At 40.6% G+C, this 26936-nt stretch overlaps 1 protein-coding gene across 1 annotated transcript in view; it reads left to right on the plus strand.

Annotated features, from left to right (window-relative positions):
• GAREM1 (GRB2 associated regulator of MAPK1 subtype 1) overlaps positions 1-26936 on the plus strand; it is a 98869-nt gene that overhangs the window by 50046 nt on the left and 21887 nt on the right. Inside the window, exon 3 of the mRNA XM_054284872.1 lies at positions 26572-26702. Coding sequence (XP_054140847.1) covers positions 26572-26702 — 131 coding nt within the window. The remainder of the gene's footprint in view (positions 1-26571; positions 26703-26936) is intronic.

Here is a 26936-nt window from a genome sequence, read left to right on the forward strand (position 1 = left end):
AGTTATGGTTTAATAGAAACCTGTTTAGTAAAATGTGAAAAATAAAGTTGTAGAAAATGCTGAACTATGTTCACTAACAGAAAGTGCAATTCATATCTGTTGGTCTCATGTAAGTCAGTGGCATCTTTCATTATAAATGAGTGTGGTTCTAATAATATTTACTACAGTTTAAAAGCACTTCCCTTTCCTGTCAGATTTGAGTGTTGCACAATGCTGTATTTGGACATTTTCAAAAAAATCTACCCTAAGTAGCAATTCAGAAACGAGCCAGGCAGACCTCTTTCTTAAATGATGTTCCCTTTTAGAACCAGGAGCACTGTGTAGCTGCTAATGCTTGAAAGTAGCTCTGAAATTCAAGCTGGTATAAGGATGGCCTCTGCACTCCATGTACAAAGGAGAGGAGCTGGCTCACTTCAACTCCTTCATGCCACTCTGGTTTACAGCAGTTGAAAGAAGAATCCAGGGATTTTTATTTCTTTCTTGAAAGAAGAATATTGCTAAGCTTCTAGAACTTGTATGGGTATACGAGGCAAGGAGAATATTAATCATTACTTGGGAGGCACCATGGAGATGTCACATTTTGTAGCTCTTAATGTTATGGCTCATTTCTGCCTTTTATGGTATTACTTCAGTTGTTATTTCTGTAAATTCTTACGTATTCTTAATGCTTCTTGTGACTACTTTCCTTAGGAGGGAAAAAAAATAGAGCATGTTTGCCTGACACATTTCAGAATGAGAAATACATTTCAACAGAAACTTCTTTGGTTTTTTTTTTTTGTTTTGTTTGTTTGTTTCTTGGACTAATTGACTTTGAGGAATTCAAAGACCATGTCAGAACTTTAGGAAGATTTTAACAGCACCTTACTAGGTGATGAACAAAGACTTACATTCAATTGCTTCAAGCAACAGATTGTGTCTGTCACTATCTGTGTGTCCAATGGCATTTAGAAAAAAATAGGATTTTTTTTATCAAAATGAAGGCTTTTACAGCTCCTTCATAACGTTTTTTCATCTCTTTCATTAGGAATTATTGAGACTTAAGACACACTCACATATGCATGATATATCTCCTACCCAATGCTTCATGTATTGAAAATACTTCTTTTGGCTCTTCCTCCACTCACTGGCCATTTCACTGCTCTTGCACACCAGCATCCCTTTTGGGAAACTATTGTGATGGTTAATACAAACATCATGTATTCTGTAAGCTGCAATGCAGTACAGTTTGTAGTGCATGTTATTTACACACATTTCTAAAACATGGGGAGTATATCTGAGATGACAATAGTTGTTGTTATATGTAAGGGACACAGGCTCTCTGAACTCAGGAATGTTTTAGAGGGTAGTAGCCTGAGTGCTCCCTTGCTGGGTTTTTATAGTCTAATTTGGTGTTACTACAAAGACAGAAATCTCTGTGTGCTACTGAACACTTTGATTGTTTATCTCAGTGATCATTGCTGGTGCCTGTTTTTTCTAGCTGTTGGTCAGTTCCCCAAGATGTTCTACCTCACAGAAGCTCTAAAGAGGGCAAATAAAGAATGTGTTTCTTTTGCTGTTCCATGTGACACTTGAGTTGTTTTTTTAAAAATACAGTGTTCTCCACAGCAGCTCTTTTACCTCGTTGTTGCTTTGTTGTTTATTTTAATGATAGATTTTATTTCTCCTGAAAAAATAGCAGATATTATCCAGTGGACTTGGTATGTTGGAGGGGGCATGGGGACAAACAAAATGAAATGCCCTTTCACCCATACAGACAACTGAGATTCAAGCAAGAAGTGTTTATGGTCTGCATCTACTGCTCTACTCTGCTTTTTTTTGTTGTTATTTATTAAGAAAGTGGTCTTTTGATATGTCTGAAAATCGACCATCCAAGCTCCTGATTGTTCCACTTTTAGAGTTCTTGACAGCTGAAATGGAATCCGCTTTAGAACAAGAGCATGAATAAAGGTTAAAGGCAGGCATCAAGCACATTGCTGGCAGCAGACATCAAAGATTTTATTTTCAGCTGGATATTTAGAGATGGAAAACAAATTTAGTAATAGTTTACTTCTGTTTATAAATCTGAACATGAGTCAACTGTGTCATGCTGCTGCCTCAAGGAAAGAGGAGGGGTGAAGTGTCTGAGATGGAAGTCAGTCTGTGGGATGATACAGTTCTGCTCTCCCAGCTCTTGGTAAGGCAGGAGCCGAGCAGCATGTTCTGTACTTCTGACACCAAATACCAAGAAAAGTGCAGCAACTGGAAATCCAGATGACAGCAGCAAGAATAACCAAGAGCTGGAAAGCACAACCTCTGAAGGGAAGAGTCCTAGCAAAGGAGATTTAAATGAGTTATTTCAAGTAACCCAAAAAACTTTTCTCCATGTGAGGATGCTACACATTGGCTTAAAGTGCCTCGACAGTTTGAAACATCTCCTATGTTAGAAGCTTTAAAAACAGGTCAGATATTTGCCAGAATTGGTTTAGAGATAACAAATTCTGCATTGGAAGTGAGAGAAGGGGGGGAAAAGAGAACCTTTTTCCTGTGATTTAAGGAACTGAGCTATTATAAAGTTCCATTCATACCCATTCTTTCTCAAACGTGTGTGTGTTTTTTAGCATTTTTATTAATGAATTGAATATCTGACAAACAAAGGATCAGGCATGGGTAGAAAATTAATTTAGGTTAAATATTATTCTAAATTAAAACAGCATTTATTTCATTATAGAGAGATACAAAAAATATATGTGTGGGAACAAAGACATGTAAGTTACATTTACAGGATCAAAACCCAGTATTTTAAGAAGCATCATTTCTGAAAAGGTCTTGATTATCCACTGTGAGATGTTTTAATCTAATTTCTGTGGTAAATGGGCCTCATAGTAACCAATGGGTTGAGAAAACAGAGGCATATACAGATGTGTCTTTGGGAATGATGTGACTGCAGCCAGAATACAATTGATGTCTAGTTTTCACAGTGGAGCAGTGAAATTAAGCCAGGTAATGTTAAAGCTAGAAGAGCCTGCCAGGCCAGGAATTGAAAGTAAACAAAATGGTAGCAATCAGTATGAGGACAAAAAACATTAATCTGAGGGTAAAACTTCCTTCCCTGGAAACATTTCAGTCAAGATTGAGGGGGGAATTTTTTTCTTCCCTTCTGGAATAAGCAAAAACCTATAAGCCTTAACTCAAAAGAAATAATTCATTACAATCCTCTGGCTTGTTCCTTCAAAGAGATAAAGACTTAGATGATTACATTGGCTCCTTCTGGCTTCATAATTTATTTTGCAAAATGAGGGAGAGGGGGAGGATTAAATGGGAGATTAGCAGCTCTGGTGGGAGTGAAAGGAGGGTTTTCCCATGACTGGCATTTTGTAATATCTCTCTGAAAGTCGTGTTTTCAGTCTTTGTGCCTGCTCTTTTTAGGTCATTAGTATTTCTACGAATTTTCATATCAGGGAAGTATATTTTATCTTTTATCCTTCTCATAGCAAGGAGGGCATTGCTCATTTACCATCAAGGGAACTGCTCCAAATTCTTGATTTTTTAATTTTTTTTTAGTAGTTGTTTCATTTGTTATTTTGTTGAACACCATAGTTTCTGGAGAAGAAGCAATCTTCTTTCGTAATAAGGAAACTACTGAACAAATATGTCCTGAAAACTGTAAAATCTGATCAAAAGGCAGAACCAAGTAGTTGATGGTGTGGATATGTTAAGTATATAATGATTTTTTGGGGGGGGTGGGGGATGGGGGGGAGTAAAAAAGGCTTGGTTTACATTTCCAGTACTTAACCATTTATAGATACAACTATGAAACTATATGTCCTTCGTGTTAAGGGAAATTGCAGTAATGTACTATATGAAGGGAATGTCAGAGAAGGAAAGCTGCTAACTTCAGAATGATCTTACTGGCAAGATTATTTAGCTGTGAAGAGCTCTCTGCAAATTTTGGTCTATCTGGAATTAGTGATGAGCAGTAAAAAGTCACTGGGATAGCTGAAGGGTGTAGCCTGTGGTGTTATGAGAAAAGCTGGAGGAAGTTGGGCTTGTCCAGCCTGAATAAGAGAAACACAGGGGGTGACAGTGTTTGTTGTCATCTTATTGCAGGGGTTCCATACTGTTGTCTCCTTATCACAAGAGTTCCATACCATCTTGGTGTTTCTCACGGACAGCTCCTCAGAGCACTGACTTGTTCTTCTTCGCAATGTGGCCAACTGACTCCAGTTCCCTTCTCAACCAGCCACCCCACTCTTTTATAGCTTTTCATTGGTTACAGCTGTGGTTACTTCTTCTCACTGGTTACAGCTGTGGCCTGTTAAAGTCAGTCCTACTCCTAATCTTTGATAATCAGCCCAGCTGCAACTCCTTAGGGGTACGATTACTTTCTACACTATCTTTATTTTCTTATGTTCTATCCCCCTACAAGTGTCCATCAGCCACAGGGAGTTTTGAGACAAGACAAGTGAAACACTTGGAGGTGCACAATGGAAAAGCAACATATGCCATGTCCAACAGGGAAACTTAGGCTTGGATGTAAAGAAAAGTTTTGTCACCATCATTGTGGTTAAAGCTGGGAAAGGATCTCCCAGAGGTGCCATCCATGGACACCTTCCAACCCTGATGGAACTGGGCCTGCCATCCACCTTTCAAGTTAGTTTTGCTTTGAGCAGTTCATAACCTCCAGAGGTCCTTGCCTGATTAAGGACATTACAGATTTGTCTTGTAAGGACAGACATCCCTTCCCTTTATTTCCTGCTTATTATTAAATGCTGAATCTGTAGCACTGAAACCTTACTTTGAAATGGACAATTTTATTCTGATTTTTGTCTTGTTTTATGAGATGCCCTTAAGAGTTGGATAGCAAGATGAGGAAAGGAATGAACCTGTCTTTATCACCTGCAGTACGCTGGTGACATTTCTCTCTGTGGGAAAGGAAGTTTGGTGGTGTACCACCAGGTGTAGTGGTAAGGGTTATAGCCATCTAGTTTCTCATGTTTCCCAGCCTTCTGAATTACTGCCCAAAATCTGGAGCTGGTGTTGAGATTCAGTGTTTTCTTCCTTTCTGTGGGGAGCTGGGGATGTGTGTGGGAGGCTTTTTGTCCCACTCCCTTTTCTTCTTGTATCTCTCCAAAATACTTCTTCCTAAACTTTACAAATGCTGCCAGGAGAAATTTTGGCACATAGCAATAACTGTTCTCCTGTTCCTGATTGATCAGAATACACCTTCGAAATTACTAAGAATTTTTTGCTTTGGAGTTGGTTGTAAGGTTTATTTTACATTGAATTTGTGACTAAGTGGCTGTAGCATTTATTTTAAAATAATACACCTCCGTGTTTATTTTTTTTTCAGTTTTTTTGATTTAAAGGAATTTTTATGTTTAGCTGTTGGTGTTTTCTGGACACTTCTATTAATGTTTGAGCCTAGTAAAGGCAGGTCCTGAGTTCATAGCTGAAGTTCACTTAACAGATGGCCTTCCTTGGCTAACTTGCTTGTTCTCCTCCCCCTCTCTTCCCTTCTCTAGAGAGAGAAGGTCTCTCTGCTCATGGCTGTGAACTTGTGAAAACTGGATTCTACTGGTTTAAGCCCTTATGCATCCAAGCTGAGAATACTCATGTTCATCTGAGTAGTTGTGCTGATGTACACAGTTTTCTTTCTTTTTCAACCTCTTTGTTTTCCTGCTTCCACCCACAAAACCTTCCCCACCCTTCCAGGTTGCCTCTTTGGCTACTCAGACATCCACAGCTTTTCACAAAGCGACTGGGTGGTTTTCACAAAGCAGAAACTAAGCTCTATATTTTTAGGATTTAGGGGTTTTTAAGAATAAACAGCCTTTTACCTATTTTTCATATCACCTCCTATAAACTATCTGTACTCTCAAACTTTCTTGCAATCGGACATAACGACCCTGATATCCTTGAGCCTCACTGTTTTCTATTTTATAAGTGTGGCTCCAGATTTCCCTCTTAACTGGGTCATAAGTTAGTTCCTTGGAAACTCTTCTTTATGTTCTGGTGGACTGGGACTTCAGGCAGGGGTGGAAGGAGAGGGCTTAGCAGTTCTCTGGGATGGATGCCAAATAACTTCCTCTGAATCCTCACCTCAACTCTCTTTTCCCCTCATTTCTTGGAATAGAATAGATTTACTGTGCTAAATAGGATAGAGTTTCCATTTTGTAGCTGAAAGACCATGATTTCTAAGCTTCATAATTTTATAATTTTATGTGAATTTAGTTTCTTGGTAGATAGGACCATTAATATCAACGATCTTTCTTTTTCTTTTTCCTTTTCCATCTTCCACGATTTCTTTGTTGCAGTGCTGATAATGACACTTGCCAAGAGTTGCTAATAAAAGACAAAATTAAATACCTCTCAGTGCAGAATTTTGTACAATAGTGAATCTCACGTCTCATAGCTCAGCGTAGGTGTCCTTAAAAGGTAGGTTAGTCATACATTCTCCTCAGGGGCAAGTGCATGAGTGCCAGTACTGTGTTTGGGAGCATTTGGGTTCAGAGACCTGAAGCTGACAAGTATGACTTTAAGATAACAAATGAGTAAATGAAGCCTTGGTGTTCTGGAGGAGTTCACAGGATGTTCTTGCTTTAGCATGCTTGAACAATCCTGTGCTCTGTCACACCTGCTTCACACAGCAACTTCCAGCCTTGCACCAAATGGCAAAAGTTTGACATCCTGAACTTCCTTACTGAGCAATAAATTCCACCCTGTTTAATGAAGTATGAACAGAGGTCTCCTGCTGCCGTGTTCGGTCAGGTTTTTTCTTGAAATTAAGGATGTCCTTCTGTTTTATTTTACAATACTTGAGAGCAATATTGTTTTAGGGAGCTAAGTACTTTATCCTTTACCAGCCTGAAGCGCTCTAAAGCATTTAATAGTAACCAAACCATTTTACAAAGTGCTATCTCAAAACAGATTCAAATGTAGCTTTACCTAGGAAAGCCATGGAAACGCATTTATTTTTTGTTTTTCATGTGGAAACAAATGTTCTGTTCTTGTACCATGTGAAACTGGAATAGATTCAGGTCAGGCAATGCATATTCATTCCTTGAGACTCCTTGACAGTTTTAACTACAGTCATTTCCCTCTCCAGCCCACTCCTTTCACTTCTAATTGTAAGAATGGGAATTCCTTCATCTTTTGGGAATTTTTCTTGCATGTCTCTATGCCTTTATGGATAAAAATCTCTTAAACTTTATCTATATGAAACAGATTTAGCATGTGAATTGTGTTCTTGGATGTTGTGACACAAAAATACCAGCATGCACCTAAAATGGCTTTCAGTGGTAGGCTTTTTTTCTGGATTATTGTGGACACTTTTTATACTTCTTTCAGTATTATAAAATTTGCTATGGGAATATTAATCTTGGTGAGTCATGGTAGATCAGCAAAGGTTCCTTGGCTGTGATATAAAATGTCACTGATAAAGCCTAAAACCTTGTCCTTACATAAATGAATGTATGCACTAGTCTGCAGTGATGCCAATTAATCATGTGCAAGCAGACATGTAATGCCTGTCCTGTCTGATCTTCACCAAACATCTGATTTGAAATACATTCAGGACAATAGCAACTGTCTCTTTTCTTTGGAAAGTTGAGAAATATCCATAGGGAACGTTTGTATGAAGTACCAGGTGAGAAAAATATTCCATAAAAGCTTTTACTAGCCCTTAAGCTGGGATGTGACATTACACCCAAAGGAGACTCAAATCAGTTATTTGCTTTATTCATTTCAAAATTGTTCTTCCCTCGCCTGTTTTGAGGGTTTGAGGGTTCAAGTGGCAGCATGAGGAGTTGAGAAGGCTGTATTGTACTGAACAAAATGAGGGCTGTTCTCCAAAACCCTGTCCCCTGTTACACAGGGTCCATCTATACTGCAGGAGAAAAGAATAAGTAACAACAGATTAGTTGTGCAGGGAGCCACACAAAACACATTGCCTGTGTGGAAGATTCAGGCCTCTTCTGAACCCTGAATTCATGTGCTGCTGAAAAGGTCTCCCCTCCCCCAGCTTCTATGAACCAACACCTTTTCTCTTTTTTCTCTTCTCTCTTCTCTCTCTTTTTTCTTTTCTCTGTTACAGAACCTTAATGTGCTGGAGGTAGTTGGGTATTTTTCTCATTAAAGTTTATGTTTTGAATAGTTACCAGGTCACCAAACTGGCTAAATACAAAGAAGGAGGATTTAGCTGAGTCTGAGCCAACCATTTACAAATAAATCTCTTGGGGTCTCTAAACACTGGTGGATCTCAGCATCACTTTGATTTGAAGGCAGATTAAGGATTACAAATGCCTTATAAATCTATTTTTAGCTTTGCTACCATTACATGAAGGTGAAGGATTCAATGCTACTTTCTCACCCTTTCTTACCTCTAGCAGCAGACTGGAATGAGTTATTTTGATAGGCTGAAAAATGTTAATTGTACTCCATCTGTACCCAGTGCATGGAACAGTAGTGAGTGGTGTGGCCAGAATGCATTGGTACAGAACTAAGGGAATTTTGGTATCACAAAATGGGAGAGCCATGGAAAAAAAAAAGGGGTTGCCTGGTCAACTTCTCTTTCACACAGACTGGATGTGGATGAATATTTCAACTTTCATGGCTCTTTATCTAAAGTCTGGATACTTGTGCCTGATTCCACTGAGGAGCGTGGTCACTGTGGGATGCTGCAACTCCCTCACACATCACTCCTGACTTGCTCTTGTGTCTGGTAGGGAAACATCTCTTGCTGTACTTTGCCATCATCCTCTTAGATACAGGGATTTCAAATAACAACAGGAATTGCCAGGTGAGTTTCTGTAGGAATAACTAGGAGTTTGGAAAAAGGTGACGGACCTGCCTTCTCCTACCATTTATGTGATTTGCCTTTTCCAAAATTCCAGGAGCCTGTTCTGGCAGTGTGAAACTGTGAAATTCTGTCACAGAAAAGCCCTGTCCACAGGGCTGCACAATCAGCATCCTTAATTCCCAAGTGCATTGCACTTTTTCCCCCATTCCCCTCTTTGTCATCTGCACCAGTTGCTTGAACCATTTTTCTCTGCCGTGTAAATTCAATTCAATCCCAAAGCAGAGTCAGGAGGGGGTGGGAGAAGGCATGATGGCTCCCATTTCTCTGAAACCTTCTTGATTTGATGCTTTATAAATTTTAGAAATAAAAACCTGAGATGATATGTAAACGTGAATGAGCCTTAGCTGGGCTAAAGGCGTTGAGATTTGTCTGCAAAGGCCATCTGGATATCTGTCAGCACAATGTTTGTTCTTCGTATTATTCTTTCAACCTGCTGTAAACAATTTCAATGGCTTCTGGATTTCCCCTTGATATACAAATGAATTTTCAGTGCTAATCCTCCCTTTGTCTCTCTGTATCAGTTCAGATGCCAAGTGGAAACAAAACTCCCTTCTGTGTAATCCTGAACTGTGTGCTCCTGTGGGACTAGTCCTGACAGGGAAGGAAAGGCAGCCCCAGCCCTTTCTCTGCCACCAGCCTTCAGGAGAGTCAAGCCAGAAGAGTGCAGAAAGTCAAGGTGGAGACCTGATCCTTGAAACCTGTCTCCAAGGCATCAGCTCTGGCACCCCAGGCAAGGAGGAAAAACAGGGCAGAGGGTGAATTGCAGCTTGCCTCTTCCACAGCTTTGTACAAAGGCTTTGAACCCTTGCCCTAAGGGGAGCCAGGGTGCCCCTGCAAGGCAGGGGGCTGCTAACAATGTGCCCCTTGTGCTGGCTGGCTTCTCCAAATGCTCCAGCAGCTTGGATTATCTTGTTAATTGCTTCATCAGAAGGAACTCCCTTCTGAAGTAAGAGCAATTTCCTACTCCTGGTGCTGGATGGAAGCTGAAATAAAGCAGTTTCATCTTTAGACAACTATCAACCCTGAAAGAGTTGAGCTATTATTTTAAGTAATGTAATGAGCAAACGCTGCTTGGAAATCATTGAAAGAACATATTCACAGCTCCAGCCCCTGCTGTCCAATGTGTATTGATGAAGCTCTTCCTGAACCAGGAGGATGCAGGTTAATTTCTGCTAAATTGACAGCAGTGGGGGCAAAATATTTTGCTGCTGCTGTGTATTGCATTTCCATCACAGGAAATGTGCAGTCAGATACAGCTATTAGTGTAAGTGTGGGTGAATGGTGCGAGGGAACATTCATAATGATTTCTTTGTAGAGGTTTGAAATTAGACTTGGCAGAAATAATTTTTAGCCATACCATTTTTTTTTCCTGGGAATGCTGAACTGTTCACACTTTTGTAGCATGCTGAGTTCAATCTGAATAGGTAGGCTTGTGGTTTGGTTTTGGGGTTTTTTTCTTAATTGAAAAGCTTCTCAGATCTGCAATAGAAATAGAAAATCATACCCTACAATAACTAGTGATTTAAAACTTTTGCAGATAACATATAAGATGTGTATACTCATGCATTTCCTGTCCTGCTGGATGTGGAGCAATGACTTGAAATTTCCTTTCCATGCTCACAGTTCCTTGACCATAAAGATGTATAATAAGCTACCCTGCCCCAAGGATTGTATTTGGAGCAGTTGTTTTCTTTTTCTTTTTATTCTTAGGTATATACAGATCTGACTATGGCAGAAAGATTGAACTTGTACCAGGGATGTAATAAATTCAGGTTGATAGCTCAAATGAGACAGAAGAGGGGTAGATTGAGCTCCAGCTGCCCACCACATCCATCTACCCAAAAGATGTAGGTTTTTCTAAGCCTAGTTGATGGCACTGAGTGCATGCAGGCATCCCATGCAGGCTTCAAAGCATTGGGAAAGTATATCAGAATAATTCTTTTGCAGAAAAAATAGAAACAACTCTAAAACTTCAGATCAGTATGAGGGACACAGAAGTTTCACCAAGTTTCTGAATACAGAATTTATCTGTACACTCAGTGAAATAAAGTTTTCAGAGGGGCTTCAAGATCCTTTGGAAAGAGGCTGCTGAAAAACATGGCAAGCAAATTGTTAGCATAAGGTAAAATACAGATGGAATATGCAGGCTTGTGTTCTTCCTTCAGAAAAGCACTCTTTTTTTTTTTTTTTGGTGTTACAGCTTTGTAAAATAACACCTACAGCAACTGTTTTTTGGAGCTACATCACCACCTCCATGGCTCTCCTTTGTATAGATGTTGTTCAGCTGACAGGAGCTTTAACACTGATATTTCTGGATCCTCACAATGGGCAGGTTTCTAAAGCTCCCCATGCTTTGTGTTGCTCGGTGACAGCAGGGGACGGGTGCTGAAGGTGACAGATGAGCTGATCCAGCAGAAGCACTGTGTCATTTCTTTGTCTGTACCTCGCACATGTGCAGTCTTTCTGCAAGGGTTCCTCAAGGAGACAGACAAAACTAGAGAGAGAGCACTACAGTGTGGGAGAAATTGTTCAATAATGGCTGAGAACCTAATTAGCTGGAGTCCTAACGAGAGAAAATGAAGAAAATGTAGGGTATATTTTTTGAGGAAAAAAAATTATACTTGCATTTCCCTGTTGCTTTCACCTGTGAAGAAATAAATACTGTATTCTAGGATTTTTAGTGATTGAACTCTCAGCTATAAGGCTAAATCAGATGACCCAACACTTGTTCTCTTTCACTCACTTCTTTCCATCAAAGAAGAGCTGAGTTTGCTCCTTGAGTTTGACCGTGGAGGTGGAATCAGATTTCATAAGGGAAATGAAAATCTCATTTTCAGACAGATGTTGGATATTAATACCAGACACATGTTAGGAAGCTTGATCTGAAGAGCTATGCATATGGTTTAATTTTTCAGTAGAAAATGTAATTAAATTGTCTGATATTCCTGGATTAGTCCATTGTGCTTCATGCTCTAATCTTGCACGAAGATCTAAAGTATGTGGTTTTGATATTTCTGGTATATGTAAGCTTTTTTTGTTGTGAAGGACTGGTATCTGGCTCAATTTATTTACTAATTAACCTTTCTTTTTTCACTGATTGTCGGAGTTGGTGTGCTATGTGGTCATAGATAAACTTATCCTCGGTTGTTACCCTGGGAAGAATGTGTTTAAACTTTGATTTCTCTAAATATTAATACTAACTGTGAAGCTTTTTCTAATGGTAGAGGAAAATAATAATTTTATGCAGCATAGATTTCTTTACTCTATATTTTCATAAGTTTACTATGAAATTTGGGTCATGCTCTGATTCCTGGGTATGCTGCTTCCTAGAGGAGAATCACAGAAGATGATTCCAAACATACTCTTTTGCTTGTTTTTTTTTTTCCTTCAAAGGGAAATAATTGTGGATGAGGGAGAAGGGTAGCAGAGAGGCATTGGTGCACATGATTTTCGTCAGGGAAAAAGTGAGCAAATAAAATATAAAGGTCCATGCCTTCAGCATGCATGAAGATGTGTGCAGGCTTTGCAGATCAGCTGTCTGCAAGGGCTGAGGCTTTCTCTAGAAACCCTGGAAGTGAAGCATGTAAGGTCTGGTCTGAAAAAACAGGTTACCACGTATCCCATGGATGTGTAAGAGCATCTCCTTGCCTGTTTAACAGCAGCAGGGACAGAACAGCAGCCCAGCACATGAAGGCAACCAGGGTGTGTGTGCTGGGTGTCCCTGGAAGGGAGGCATCCTGTGCTGCTGGGGCTGGGATGTGCTGCTGCCACGTCTGCCTCGCTGCTGTCACACGTGCTGGCTCAGGGAGCAGAGTGTGGGATGTGACACTTGTGTCTGGATGTACCACTCGTCTTCTCCACTGTGGAAAATGAAAATAGCCACCTTTTCCCCACAGTGCAGATGTTTGTCACTTTGTGGTGTTTGGCTACTGTGAGGCTCATTTAGAGTGGATCAGATGGAAAGTGTGCAGAGTGGTTTTCTGACTCCTGTCCAAGGAAAACCTTGGGTCAGCTGGCATCCAGTGTTCTGAGAGCTGGCTCAGCTGAGTCTTCCTAGAGCTGGCAAATGAGCTGCCTGTTCAGCCATTAGGAGCCTGCAGCAGGCAGGGCTGCATCACCGGGGCAGGGTAATACATGGGTAAGACATCAAATAACTGCTGCAGGTATTTAGACTCCCAGCCACTTGGGCCATTCTAACTTGAAGGGTGCCTGGGGAGGCCAAAATAATACATCCTTGAAGCATGGAGAGTGACTGCAAGGAGGGAAAGTGAATTGCCTGCTGTGATATCACTCAATCTCTCAAGAGAGCCCCCAGTAGACAAAAAGACAAAGATTGTAAACCAGGTTAGGTGGTCACAGTCTTTCTCAAGATTTAACTGCACGTGTTTTGTACTGATTTATGGAGGCAGGCACTGAAGGTTCTTTCTGTGAACCCTGCCCGGACCGCTGGCCAAGCTGAGACTCTCACCTTCAGTGGCAGGGTTTTGGTGGCATGGACACTGTGCCCTCAGGGCAGCTTGGTGTGGCAGGAGGAGGTGGCAGAATGAAGGGGTAAAATGAGTGTTGTTCTGCTTCCTTGGGGCAGGTGACCGTTCTCCAAGTGACGTTCTGCAGCACGGTGATGACTGTGCCACTGTGTGTCTGTCAGGGCCCTGTGTGCTGCTGGGTTTTGCTCTGCTGGGCATGCAGGAGTGCAGTCAAAAAAAGGAAGGACTGGACTTTTTTGAGGAAAAATGTACTTTGAAAGAGCATAATTTATTTCATTTCAAAGGCAGGAGTTTTTAAACATCTTTGCCTCTCTGTTTCTGTTTTTAAGCATCTTTGCCTCTCTATGTTCAGAAATCTCAGCTGAAATAGTTGTTTTCCTGAAAGGAATATTAAGCTGTCACGAAAACTTTGTAACAGCTCTAGCAGACTGATCTTATGATGGGTTTGGTTTTGAGTTACTTTTAGCTTGGGATGTCCCAGTTTTTCTGGTCTCTAAGCACCATCTGCCTCTCTTTCTAAATACCTGCAGTAACCAGTTCTGATTGTCTGAAACCCTAATATGCTTTTTTCCTATTCATGGCATCTTTACAACTTTAAATCTATGTGCTAAGGCAAACTGTCCAGTATTGATTTAGCTTCATTATTCAAGGAATAACTTAATTTTTTAAAATGAAAGTTTTAATATTTTTCCTAATCTTAGAGGCAGATTTAAGATCACTTTGTTTTACAACTGAAGTTCTCTCGCAGAGATTTAAAGCACAGAATTTCCCTGGAACACTTGCAGCTGCTAATGTTAGATTTTACACTTAGAAATCAGTATGTAATAATATATCTTATGATAATCTAGCAGCTGGGGAGGTCCATGAGCACTCAAAGACAAACAGGAGACCGATAATTACCACTTCATAGCCCTTTCAGTGAAAGGCTACAAAGTGGGATTGCTGGAAAAATGCCTTTTAATGGGAGATGCCCAGTATAAGTGAGAAGTTTTCACTAGAAACACACAGAGGGAAAATATTCACAAGTACAACTCCAACTCATGAATTATCATTTAGATGGAGAAAACAAAATCGCATAAGTGGTGGTCTGAAAACATATTTGGAATTAAACCACCCCATGTGTAGTCTGTAGCATTTTTTTTCCGTCAAGCTGTTTTAGGCTAGGCTGGCAGCCTCTAGTAACGGGATTCATTTGGCTCTCAGCAAGCTGGCAGGCATCTTACAGGAGGGAAAATTTGGCTGGGCATTCTGTTTCTTCATACCTTTTGGATTCAGCTATGGTAAGTTGAACTGCCAGGGAGAGGTTTAGATGGTACCCTCCTTATTTAAGGTGTGTGACAGAATGCATTCAAGAGAACTGAGGCAGATGCATATCTTGCTTAGATCTGCATTTTAGATTTATCATCTTTGTTGCCTTCTTGAGTAGCAGTGAAAATTAAATGAAGTGGCAGTGCTGAAGCAATGTGCTCTTACTCATCATCTCTATTCACTCACCTTTTCAGCGCATCTCTCTCTTCCCCTTTTTTTCCCTTTTTTTTTTTTCCTGGTGACACTTCAGCACATGCTGCGAACATATGCCAAAAAGCTCATTCTTAAAAGCTGCCTTCATTCATCTTGAGCTGTTATCAAGAGCTTTGTCTGCTCTGTGGGTAAATTGCGCAGCACTGAATCAATGTCCTCTTGTACTGGAAACCAGACAATTCTGACAAACTCTGTTGCATTCATAGGGAGTGAGTGAAGAGATGGCTTAGCTCATGCAGAATGCCGGGATCAAAACACCTTCTGCCTCTCAACTGAGGCGGTGACACAAACGTGACTGCTGATCCTAAACCAAAAAGAATTAACAATGTTTGCTTGCTGCAAGTTACTTTGTATGCTTGATAGATATTCCAGCATTACAGTTTTTGGAGCATAAGCTCCTATGTGTACTTCATCAAGGTGATTTTCAGATCATGTATTATTTTGGCTCTGCACTTGTTTCAAATTCTCCTTAATGTAATTTTAGCTGTAGCATGAATGTACTTAATACTCTCCTTGACAGGAAACCTCAGCTGAATAAACCAGACCTATTGTGTAATTAAAGAGTTTCTTTGGAAATTGGCTTCATTTCAGTTTTTAAAATGTTGTTTAATTTGTTCCAGAAGTAAAGTGAACTTATTTTTTCAGAACTTGGTCATGATTGCTGGTGGTCGGAGCTATAATAAATTGAATTCCTTCCTAATTTAAACACATTATAAATATGTAAACTGAACTGTAATCTGCAGGCATTGACAGGCATTGGCAATACAAAGTGATAGTATCTTTCCAAAGAAAATTGTTTTTTTAATTACACAGAATAACAGAAACTGCTTCTTCCCATTGCAGATACACAAATGTTGGGAACTTGTTTGAGTGACAGGTTCTGCAGTAATTTGAGTACAATAGTTTAGCAGATTTATGTTGAGGGAGAGGAGAGAAGGGGGAAAAATACAGGCTCTGCTAGGAACTACATATATGTATTCAGCAAGCAAATGAGATACAAGCTTTGAAACAATAAGCTGCTCTATAATGCACAGACAGTCTTTCAGGATACCAAGCCTCAGCTCTGAAGTCTCTCTACACATTGATAAAAATGTCTAACTGAATGAAATAAGTTTATTCTGCCTCATGTTAAAGCCCTGCTAAGCTACTGAAAACTGAACTGACTGAGCTTCTGACTCAGTCATTGTTCCTGTTTTTTACAGCTCCTCCCATTCAGTTAATTAAAAAACCTGTTCCTGAGCAGGGAACAAAAGCACTTTTTATACAGAATTGGTCTATGCGCATTTTAAAGATTTCTGCCTGGTGAATGCAGCATTTCTTTAGCTTTGTTTACTGCAGCCCAAGTGGCTGCCAGGGGCAGTGCTGTGGATGTGCCTGCTCTCCCTGGGTGGAGGAGACACCGTCCTACACTTGGCCAGGGTGTGCTGCCCACAGGATGGGGGCAGAACCTGAAGGGCACAAGAGACTCTCAGTGAGCAAGAAGGCAATGAATGGTGCTCAGGTCAGGCCACAGAGATGGGGATGTGGGAGTAGCAGGAGGAAAAAGATCTGTCAGCAAAAGAGCGGAAAGCGTAAAGGATGGTTGGCTCGCAATTGAAGAAAGTGTCTTTGCACTGAGGCAGAACCATTAAGAGCTTGAGTTTTGGTGAGTGCTGGCTTTGAAGCTTTTGCCAAATCAATAAATAAAAGCTGTTACTCAGAAAGGCAAAGTTAATGGTTAAGCTCAGAGGTTGCTGCTGTAATTTTAGTGAAAGTTTTAACTTACCAAGAAATAGAAGCTTGTTCATGAATGCTGCTTTCACTTTGTAAGTTTATTTTTTAAGAGATGGATACCAAATCCAAAAAGTTGTCTGGTGCAAATCCGCAACTTGCTTGTGGTTAGGATCCCTGGAATCCATATTGTGGTAAAAATGCACTTCTGCACATCTTAAATCTCTCCCTATAATTGCACTCTCTCAGTTTTTTAAATCAAAGTGAAATTCTAGGATTCAGAACAGGCCTGACACAGAGGCTAGAACTTGCTTGTTTCTGATTTGCAGAAGTTGGCTCTCTTCAATGCAATCGAATTTTGGTCCCCTAAAATTATTAGCCGTGTTTTCAATCTGTTTCTCTAAGAATGAAACCTCTTCTACCTGTCACTATTACATTTTTCTGTTGCCACAGGTGAATACAGTTTCTCTTTTGAATGCTGTCTGGTTTTTATCTTTCTCTCAGTGCAAAAATTAATTTTCATCTTTTTGAAAAAATTTAGGCAGTGGAATTAAAAGAAACTGTTCCACTAGAACTGCACTGAACTCAGGTCCTGAAATATTGCTGCCCTCAGAAAATACTCTCATTTGTTTCATTGACACTTAATTTGCACAAGGAGCTGAAGTTCACTGTTTAGCAACCAAAGTGGCAAGTGTGAAAAGTGGATTTTCTGTGAGGAGGCACCTGCTGAGGCAAGGGAAGGATGTCATTGGGTTTCTGTACTCATTAGGCATTTGTGGTGCATAATTCCCATGCAGACTGTGGACTACAACTGCACTGTTGCTGGTGTGGGCATCAGCCCACAGGAGCAGATTGTGTTATTGTGTTTTCTCCAAATTATTAATTACAAATTTGTTCTGAAATAAAAGGAAAAGGAATTTTCTCTGCCAACACTGAGGAGAAAAAGTTACACATTCATAATTTCTTCTGAAATCAGTTTTAATGAGGTGAGTAATCTGTGGTATAAAGGCTAAATATTTGGATGCAGCTGTGATAGAGAATTCCAGCAATGCTTAGCTAACCTTTAACAGGTATTCTAACATAGTCTGTTTGAGCCTGCTTGAAACTAGAAATCTTCATTTCAAATGTTAAGCAGGAGTTTGTTCTGTCACTCTCATCTCAACTTTCTTCTGTGCTTTAATTAAATGTTAATCTGTTGTAGACAGCCCTGTTTGTTTAATGTCTATATGTCTTGGGATGGATGTTACTGATGATTTGGGAGATCACCTAGCTAGGACTAGATCCAAAGGCAGATTAGGTCTGTGTTGCTTCTTACTTTAAAAGGTATGTGATGTCTTTCACTCAAATAGAAAAATCTATGGGCACAGCAGTGTGAGGTTCTGTTAAGGGTCTTATCTGCCACTCAGTGAGGGGTTTCTAGTTCAGTTTGCATTGACATATCTAAGCTCAGTCTCTGCTCCTTGGGATTGATTTTAGCCCCAAATCAGTGTTAATGTGTAACTGAAAGCAATGCATTTACTTAGTGAGGCAAATGTTTCAAAGTATAGTAAGAACTGTAACCATAAGTGTTCTCACCTTTGATTCTGCCTCAGTTTCTTTTCTGGTAGTTTTTGCTAAAGGCTTCTAAGTGAGGGATTAAGTTGTCTTTGTCTTCTTACCAAGTCTTCCTGTCTGGATGCAGGCAGTTCGATTGGATGTTCCCATAAGGATTCATTGGATGTTCCCATAAGGATCCTGGATGCTGCTGCAGTAGGCTGGAGCCATAAGCTTTCAGTGACTGTTAAACACTGTTAAACTGAGATATGCATGGATATTATGCACTCCAGTGCCAAGGGGATGATGCTCATACAAGGAAAGATTTTGCCATTGGACAGCTGCTGTAAAATGTAGTCCCCTCAATACTGTTTCATGCAAGCTCTAGGTTGGTTTAGCTGGGCTTTCTGTAACTCTTCCTCTTTCTCTCAATCCCTTTTTGAGCTGTGATCTGGGTAAGTGCTGATACTCACCAGGAGACCATCCCATCTTCATGTGTATGTCTTTATATTCTTACTCTTCAACAGGAAACTTGCCACAGATTTTGTTAATAGTAATTAGGAAAGTCAGACAGTGTGGTGCTCACGAGAGTCCTCTGCATGGTCAAGTGAGTGTGTGAACTAACACACTGCTTATGGAACATACTCTTCATGTCTGTTGGAAGCATATGGGAAAGGAAGAAAATTATGCTAATTACAGGTTAGATTGATGATAACCCAGTAAGTTAAATCTAGTTAACTTACAGTCCAGACACTCAAAAACATGTGACCCTGTAAAATGGAACATTTCATTGTGGTAATCTTGTATTTGTGATGGTAATAACTTATGAAACAAAGGTTGGAGGTTAGGCTTGTTTTCCCTGTCTGTCTTTTTACATGATCTGTAACCTAAAATTCCCTCTCTTGCAATATCTGTGAGTTAAATCTGCTTTAAGCTATCATCAGTCACCATTTGAAATGATTTTTCTTTGTTATGCTGCCAACAGAATCTTTCTCTTTTTTTTGTTATGCTACTTACGAATCATAAAAGTAAGATAAGACAAAAGAGAATGCTAGGCTGTACCATCCCCTTTGCTTTGCCTGCACAGGATTAGAGGGTTTGATTAGCAAGCATTGCGTTGCTGTGTGGGAAACTTGGTTGGATTCCCTTCCTTGATCTCTCAGATGGTGTCTGTGCATATGCACGGGTGATGTGTCAGTGGGCTGATGCTCTGCTTCAACATGTCTCACCATGTCAGTGTGCCTGACTCATTCTTTCTTGTTTGATTGGGTATTTGTGCCACAGACATGACACAGTGAGGAATAAAGGCATTTAAGCCTTCAAAATCTTCGTAAGATTTCCAGGAAGTAAAACTATTCATTCTGAAGGGCTCCTTCGCCATGAAATGTTACACAATATCTGCTGACTGAATGTGCCTTTGTGCCTTGCCCTCTGCTTTCAGTGCCATAAGTTTAGCTCCAGTACACTTGATGAATTCTACTGGTGTCATGTTTACTTAGATCTGTCTCTAGTTCATGTTCCGTCTGTTTTTATAATACGTTCCCAAAATTTCCGGAAGATTGGGTGTAGATTGGGACATAGGAGATCCTCTTCTTCACCTGTCTCCTCAAGAAAAAGTGTTGACAGGCAGTTCTTAAAAAAACAGAGGGAATCTTTCTGTTTCTTACACCTGTTTAAGGTGATTATGCCTTAAGAATCAACGTAGCATTTCTAGTTTGTGTCCCAGTGGTCATCCTTTGGAAGCTGTGCACCAAAGATATACTTGTGTATTTCCTGTTGTATTCTCCACCCTTTTATAGTTTCCTCTATGCCTTCAGCAGGCTACAATATGAAAATAAACAAAGTTCTCATGAATAACTCCAAAAAATATCTTCTCTGCCCCCAAGCCATTTTTTCCGTAGCTCTCCGAAGCTCTGTTGGTGTGGCAGACAAGGATGAACCTGTGCTGCTGGGCTATCTTGCTCTTTCTTTGACTGAAGGGTTGAACCTACCATGGCACTGCATCCATGTTAGTTTGCTGCCGCATCCCAACCTGAGATGGAATCAGCAGCTCCTTCAGTGGAGAGTTCAGAGATACCAGAGCAGGTGATTCACTATCCTGTCTCCTCTGTGAGCAGCGAGCCTGCCTGTGCTAGTCCATTTGTGGCCTGCTGTCTGCTCCTGCTATTGAAAACAGCATTCTGTAATTCCATTTACACTTGCAATTCCTCTCTTTGCAGTCTGACTCTGCTGCTGAATGTGCCTGCACTCTTCTCTCCTCTGGAGAGCTGGAAGATGACAGAAGTAAAGCATTTATTTCCCACTCATCGTGACTTCTGCATGTCTGCCAAACCCTTTCACCTTGGTGATAGGTCCCTGAAAGAGCTTCAGTATTAATTTTACTCTGTGGTCCCAATTAGCCACATGATAGTTCTGTCAAAGACTGTGATGGGCTTTTCTTCCTTTTCTCAGCCCTAGACAGCTACAGCCACTGCTAGGACAACACTGCTTGCAACAACAAAATGCCACATTTAGGTTATATGCAAAGACATATTGGCAAATGTCAATTTAAATTAAAAGTTAACTATTTTTCTTTAAATTGCAATGTTATGGTTATAGCTTAATCTATTATTTTAGAGTCTATTTTGCCATGCTCTCTCTTGACTGGCTGCCTTATCTAAGGATTAGTTAGGGATTAAATAGCTCTACCATATGATCTAGTTGATGGGCTGACAGTTATGGTAGACCATAAACTGAGATTTCCTTCCTTTGTCCCCCACTAAAATGAATTTATATCTTTATCAGACATTGAGGAGAGTTGTATACACAGTCAGATAAAGACTGCACAGGTGCATCTAAGAACCAGATTTGCTGAAGTGTTCTTTTGGCTTATGTTCTTGAACTCTGCCCAGTTATATCAAAGATCATTTTTTGAAGAAAAACAAAGTAATTTGCTATCAGTGTTGTGCACAGGAATGCTGAAAAATATAGGCAAGAACTGTCTTTTTCCAAAATTATGTATATTCTGGCAGGTAGAACCTTTCCTTTTTGAGTAGCTCTGCAGTTCTTTGAAATACTAAAATGCAGTCAACAAATAATATGAAGCATAAACCTCTGCAGTACTTTTGCTACCCTGCTGTGCTGTCTGCGCATTCTTGAGGAGCACTGGGCCTTGCACACAGCCTCACAGAGGGCTGTGAGACTTACTAAATAATCAAAGACAGACAATACAGCTCCTGCCTCCTTGGAGAAACATTTAGCAGCTAACACAGCTGAGCAGATGTTTCAGTGACCTCCCATGTTTCCTATTGATGACATGCATTTATTTTTTTTTAACAGAGTTTCTTTTTCCAGCTTTTCTTTTTCGTGTATGAGGATAAGCATGCCCTCTCATGTTTTTATATCAATGAAAACTTGACAGTTTGTCCAGCCAGAGAATGCCTGCCATAGATAAAGACTGCCTGGGTCTAGGTACAGTGCAGTCACTGTACAGAATGTTTCTGTTTTGGGAACGTTCTGGACTGTGGGAAACTGCTGGACTATTTGAGGGTAAGGGGTAAGTCACTGCAAAAACCAGGGGATCTTGCATCACAGAAATAACCTGGATGAGCTGGGTTGGAGTTAGGAACCTGTGTAAGCCTGCAAGAACATAAGCAATGGAAGCAGCAGAAGCTGGGACAGAAAGGGCTGATTAATGCCCTAGCTCACAGCCATTCCAGGGCCAATCTGGCAAGAAGGAAGATGGACTGATCTTCCTGCTCCTAATGGGTTTTTATAAATGCCTTCATAAACTGGAGAATAAGCACTGTTTTAGGTCCTTCCTTGCCTTTTTATTTTTCCAGACTCATTTCCACCAGTAGTAGATTTACTGTCTTTGCTGTAAGTACCTTCACAGAGAAATAAGGATTCATAATCTACAGAGATAATATATACTGGGATGAAACTGTTCCAATACTGTGCCTGCCAGAGGCCAGACAGAAAGATAAAGAGATATAAAGGTTGCAGGAGTTGTTCATTTCTCCCAAGCGTTTGGCTGCAGAGGAATAGCCATACCTGCTCAGTGGACCATGCAGGTATTATGAGTCTTTGATCTTTCTGAACCTTCACTGATTTACTACAGAAACATTTCATTATTCTTTTTGTGCTAGTGAGAGAGAGGGGTGAGCTTCTATAAAAGTACAGTTTTAGCTTTATATTTTCTTTTTTTTTTTTTCTTTTTGTTAAATTCCTAATTAACACAAAGTGAAATTGCCCTGTGGTTTGTTCAAGCTTTCTGTCAGTTTTGTCAAGCATCCCAAAGAAATTGTGGAAATTGTGCCTTTTTCAAAGTGGAACAAACTTCCACTTTAACATGCAGTCAAGCCATACTTATGTCCATTAAACTTGTATTTCAGCCATGCTTTGTTTTTTTAGGGAGGCTTGAATAGAGACCAGGTAGAAACATAGGGAGAAATTGTCTGCTTCCTCCTAGTTAGTTAGTTAGTTAGTTACTTAGCTAGCTAGTTAGTTACTGACGTCTGGTTCCAAAGTGTATTGTAGGCTCTTCAGCCCTTCTTTCTCTCCTTCCAATAAAACAAAGTCTGCTTTTTTCAATGAGGGAATGAATTTTTAAAAACTATCTATAGAAAATCTCAAATTATAAGCCCATCTCTTTCATGGAAGAGGCATTTTAACGTCTAGCCCTGACAGCTCCCATGCACAGCATACTTCTTGATTTCATAACAGGCAGAGATTAATGCTGCCCTTCTCTTCTGTGCTTTGGGATCTGTGTGTACTCCTCTGTCGTCAACCTCCTCGTGAACTGCTGCTTATTAGCAGTGAGGGCACAGACGGCTTTGTGTTTGTGAGGCTCAGCTGAAGGACGGGGAGGATGGCACAGATAGCGACACAGACAGCTCTGAGCGTCGCTTTGTACCCAACCAAAGCTCCCAATGATGATTTTCTTTTTTTCTTTTTTTTCTTTTTTTTCTTTTTTCCTTTTTTTTTTTTTTTTTTGCAGGAATGTGTAATTCTGCAGTAAAGAGCAGACTCTGCTCCCAGTTGCACACAGCCTAAAGCGTTTGTTCTGTGTTGAGGAATTTGGGACTTTTTTTGTAGAACTTAGGGTTGCAGGGAGTAACTGGCCTTGTCTTGCCACCAGATTCACTGTTGTTTAATATATGACAGTCATAGAAAAATAGTAGTATTATGCTTCCAAACAGAGTAACTAGAGAACCTAGAATTAAAGACCACTGTCTCATTCAAAGGCCTGGATGAGTATTGTTGGTATCATCTATTACTATTCAGTATTTCGTTTTTCTTACTTGTTCATGTGAATTCATGCTTTGTTATTCTGGCCAACTCAGTTCCCACTCTGAAGTGAGAATTCTTAATTTCTTTCTGAACTAGTAAAATTTTATTACTGCAGTATACTGCAGTTTCAAAAAACTATTTAGCTTCCATGCAAAATCATATTCACCTCGGTTTTGCGCATAAGCATGGAGTATCAAATCAGAGGTAACTCCACTGAGTTTCAATCTGTCTGAGATGACCTAAACTTGCTGTAGTTTGAGTTTGGGGTTTTTTTGTCATTAAAAACTCTAATCACAGCTTGCCTCAAGTGTTAGCCACAGCCAGGAATCCTGCAAATCAGACCCCTGGATCCCAAACTGGGCAATCAGTTAGGGCTGCTTCCCAATGGCTGTGTTGGTAGTCAAAGAGGATAACAATCGAAAATAAACACATCCTCAGGTCAGCCCATGGTGAAGGAACACTGTGTGGCATCTGTTAAATTTAAGAGCATCCTGCTCTTAGTGACTATCTGAAGTACATCTACTGGCTCTGTGCTTTAGAGTAGTGGTTTTTCTGTGCTGTCAGATGCTCCCTGGCACAGCTCAGAGTCTCTGCTGCTACATGATGTCCTGACACGTCCTGACACCATGCACAAGGGCACCTGACTTCACTCCTCTTCCCCACTCCTCATTTTCTTTTAGAGGAAAGTGGGGTGCCTGTGAGGGAAAGGACCTGTTCAGCCAGGGAATGCGTCTTCCTCTTGGTTAGGCTGTGGCTGACAGGGAATTCCTGAAGACAGGATTTTCATGGTCTGTGGCAGACTGGGGATTGAAAAGCACAGCTCTCTCCTCGTCTCCATGTACGTGCTTTGGCATCAGTCATAACACACTTCCCAGCACCAATTAACTGAGCAGCTTCCTGCTAATTTTTCAGATTCCCTTAGCCCAAAGGTGTTGGCTGCCTGGCCCCTCAAACCCCCAAAAGGGCTCAAAGCAGACAGGCTGAGGAATTCAGCTTTAGTATGCTGGCATGTTTCTATTGAGTATGTGAAGCATTTTCCAAATGCTTGTCTGCTGTCAGGTTTCCTGTGGCTACCCATACTGTCTGCCAGGTATAGCTTTATCACTCCTACAGTTTGTAGTCTTAATCCCAGAGGTTCTTTAAAGCTTATGGAAAAAGAGTTTGCCAGAGTTTTTCAAGATAAGAGGGTGTATCTACAATGAAAGTTTACCGTCAGTAAGCAATTAAACAAATTTACAGGGAAGAAAACCTCTGGGCCTGCTAAGCCCAAAACCTCATCCCTCCACTGGCACTCATCCTTCAGCCATGAGTTCCTCTGAGAGCTGGGAAGGAGATTCTGGGTAGTATTGCTAACTGCACTAACTCCAGCCTGCTTACACTGCTGTTGCTTACTCCTGTCTAAGGTGGAATGCTGCATGAGGCAGACCTGTGCTCTGACCCAGAGAAGCCATTCCTGCTGTGGTACTCTATAGGAACGGCTTCCTCAGGTCAGACCAGAATTCCTGTGGCTTCTACCCAGTGCTGGTCTCCAAAGTACATGAATTGCCTTGGTTGAATGTCACATCATAGCATGTTCTGAAGCAGATACAAAGTTGGGAAACTCAACTGATTTTGGGAAGCGTAATGAAGGATATTAAAACACTTGAAAAATCGTCCTGCAGTGAGAAATACCAGCATCTGTAGTTACCCTGCTGATAATACTTCAAAGTTACCATGATCACTTTAGAAGGACAAAACATATGGAAGGGTATAAAAGGAAGTACTCTGCATTACAAGTTGATTTTCAGGGTTACAGCCACAGAGCTCTTAACATACTGATTAAAAGGGTGTGCCCCTGGCAGCAGGTACAGCTGGGGATGGGCAGCAGTGCTGAGCCTCTTGCTCTGGCACCTCTCCTGAGGGGTGGGTGAGTGGGTGCATGTGTGTGCACACACCTGGCAGAGGCAGGACAGCTCTCTCTTGTGGGCGCCAGGCTCACTGAGTTTGCATTGTCTTCTGCTCTTGTGTGGCCTGAAATAGTTCAGTGTGGGTGAGTTCTCCCAGCGTGTCACAGAGGTCTCAAGCCTGATGGGATGTAAAGGGGCAGCAGGGTGCTGAGCACAAGAATGCTGAAGGAGTGAGAAAATATTTCTGTAGGTGGCTCACATCCTCACATGCTGGATGTATTTTAATGAATTTCAGCGCTATTTGGGAACAATAATCCGATGCATGCACTGCAAATTTTAAAATGTGATTTACAGGAGCTGCACTAACCATAGATTTATTCAACCTTTTTCTCATTTTCTAAAGTTGTTTTTTATATCAAGTCTTGCTGAGACCAGCCTTTAACTTAGTAGTAGTTACCATTTCTAAATTTGGAAAGATCACTCCACTGATTTTAAGCTTAAGTCATGCAAACAGTAAACTGTCTAAACTTTTCTTATCTCTGTATTTATAAAATAAAGTTTTAAAACTTGTGTTCATAGTGCAAACAGGTGATTGATGTGCCTGGCTGTCCCTGGCAGGTCTGCCTGGGGTGGCTCCCTCCATGTTAGTTCTTGCCTTTTACAAGAGATAGAAAATAGCCAAAGTTTTCATGCTGGGGGGAGGTAAAATTAGCAAGAAACACTTCTTTCTCATGCTCTTCTGAAGGCAGACACCTTCAAAAGAGTTTTAAATGTGTGTGGTTTAATATCTTATGTTAGCTAAAGTTCTCAAAGGGTTCAGTTTATCATTAAGGAAAGTTAGATGCTGTTCCATTCTTAGGGAAGCCCAGGGGTAAAAGGGCTTAGGTTTAGCCTGCTGTTTGATGATGTTAAAAACAAACCCAAACTCCTTATGTTTTTGTTTTGGGGTTTTGTAGGTGTGGTTTCTTTCTGTAAAACTTATTAAAGGTCCAAAATTGCTATCTGTGCAGATACTATGACACTGAATTAAGTACACAAATGCAAATGCCTCCATAATTATTTACTATTTCTAGAGAGCTTGTGATAAACCAGTCTTTTTTAATTTCACTTTGGCTGCCACATGTTCTTTTCATTCCAAGCCAGTGAAAGTGGGTGTCTTTCATGGCAGGTTCAGGAGACTCTACAATCTTTCGTCTTCTTGTTTGGTTGCTAATAACTGGAAAAACTGACCGAGCAAAATGGTGCAGAAGTTGAGCCAGCAGTTGCCACAGTGACAGTTGTCCAATATAAATATCTTACAATTCTTCTGTTTATCATCTGTTTTCAGGGCAGTTTAAGCTGCTGGAACAAGACCGAGATATTAAGGAGCCAGTGCAGTATTTTAACAGTGTGGAGGAGGTGGCTAAAGCATTTCCTGAACGAGTTTACGTCATGGAGGAAATAACATTCAACGTTAAGGTAGTCCCTGAATAAATATTTGTCCCTGTCTAAATGATTAACTGTTGCAACCTTTATATACATGGCAAGTGAGCAGCAGCGCTGAGTGGGAAGTGTGATTTTTGAGACAAACGAGCCTTTAGTGTTCCACATTCGGTGATGGTGCTCTTTGGGATCATTTCTGCAGTCTTAAATCAACATGTCCTCTAAGGGCTCTCCTGCCCTATGGCACTTTGGGGAGCAATCCTGATGATC

Source organism: Melozone crissalis, unplaced genomic scaffold (assembly GCF_028551555.1).
Source record: "Melozone crissalis strain CALT ecotype California unplaced genomic scaffold, PUWL_Pcris_2 ptg000042l_1, whole genome shotgun sequence".
Classification (NCBI taxonomy): domain Eukaryota; kingdom Metazoa; phylum Chordata; class Aves; order Passeriformes; family Passerellidae; genus Melozone; species Melozone crissalis.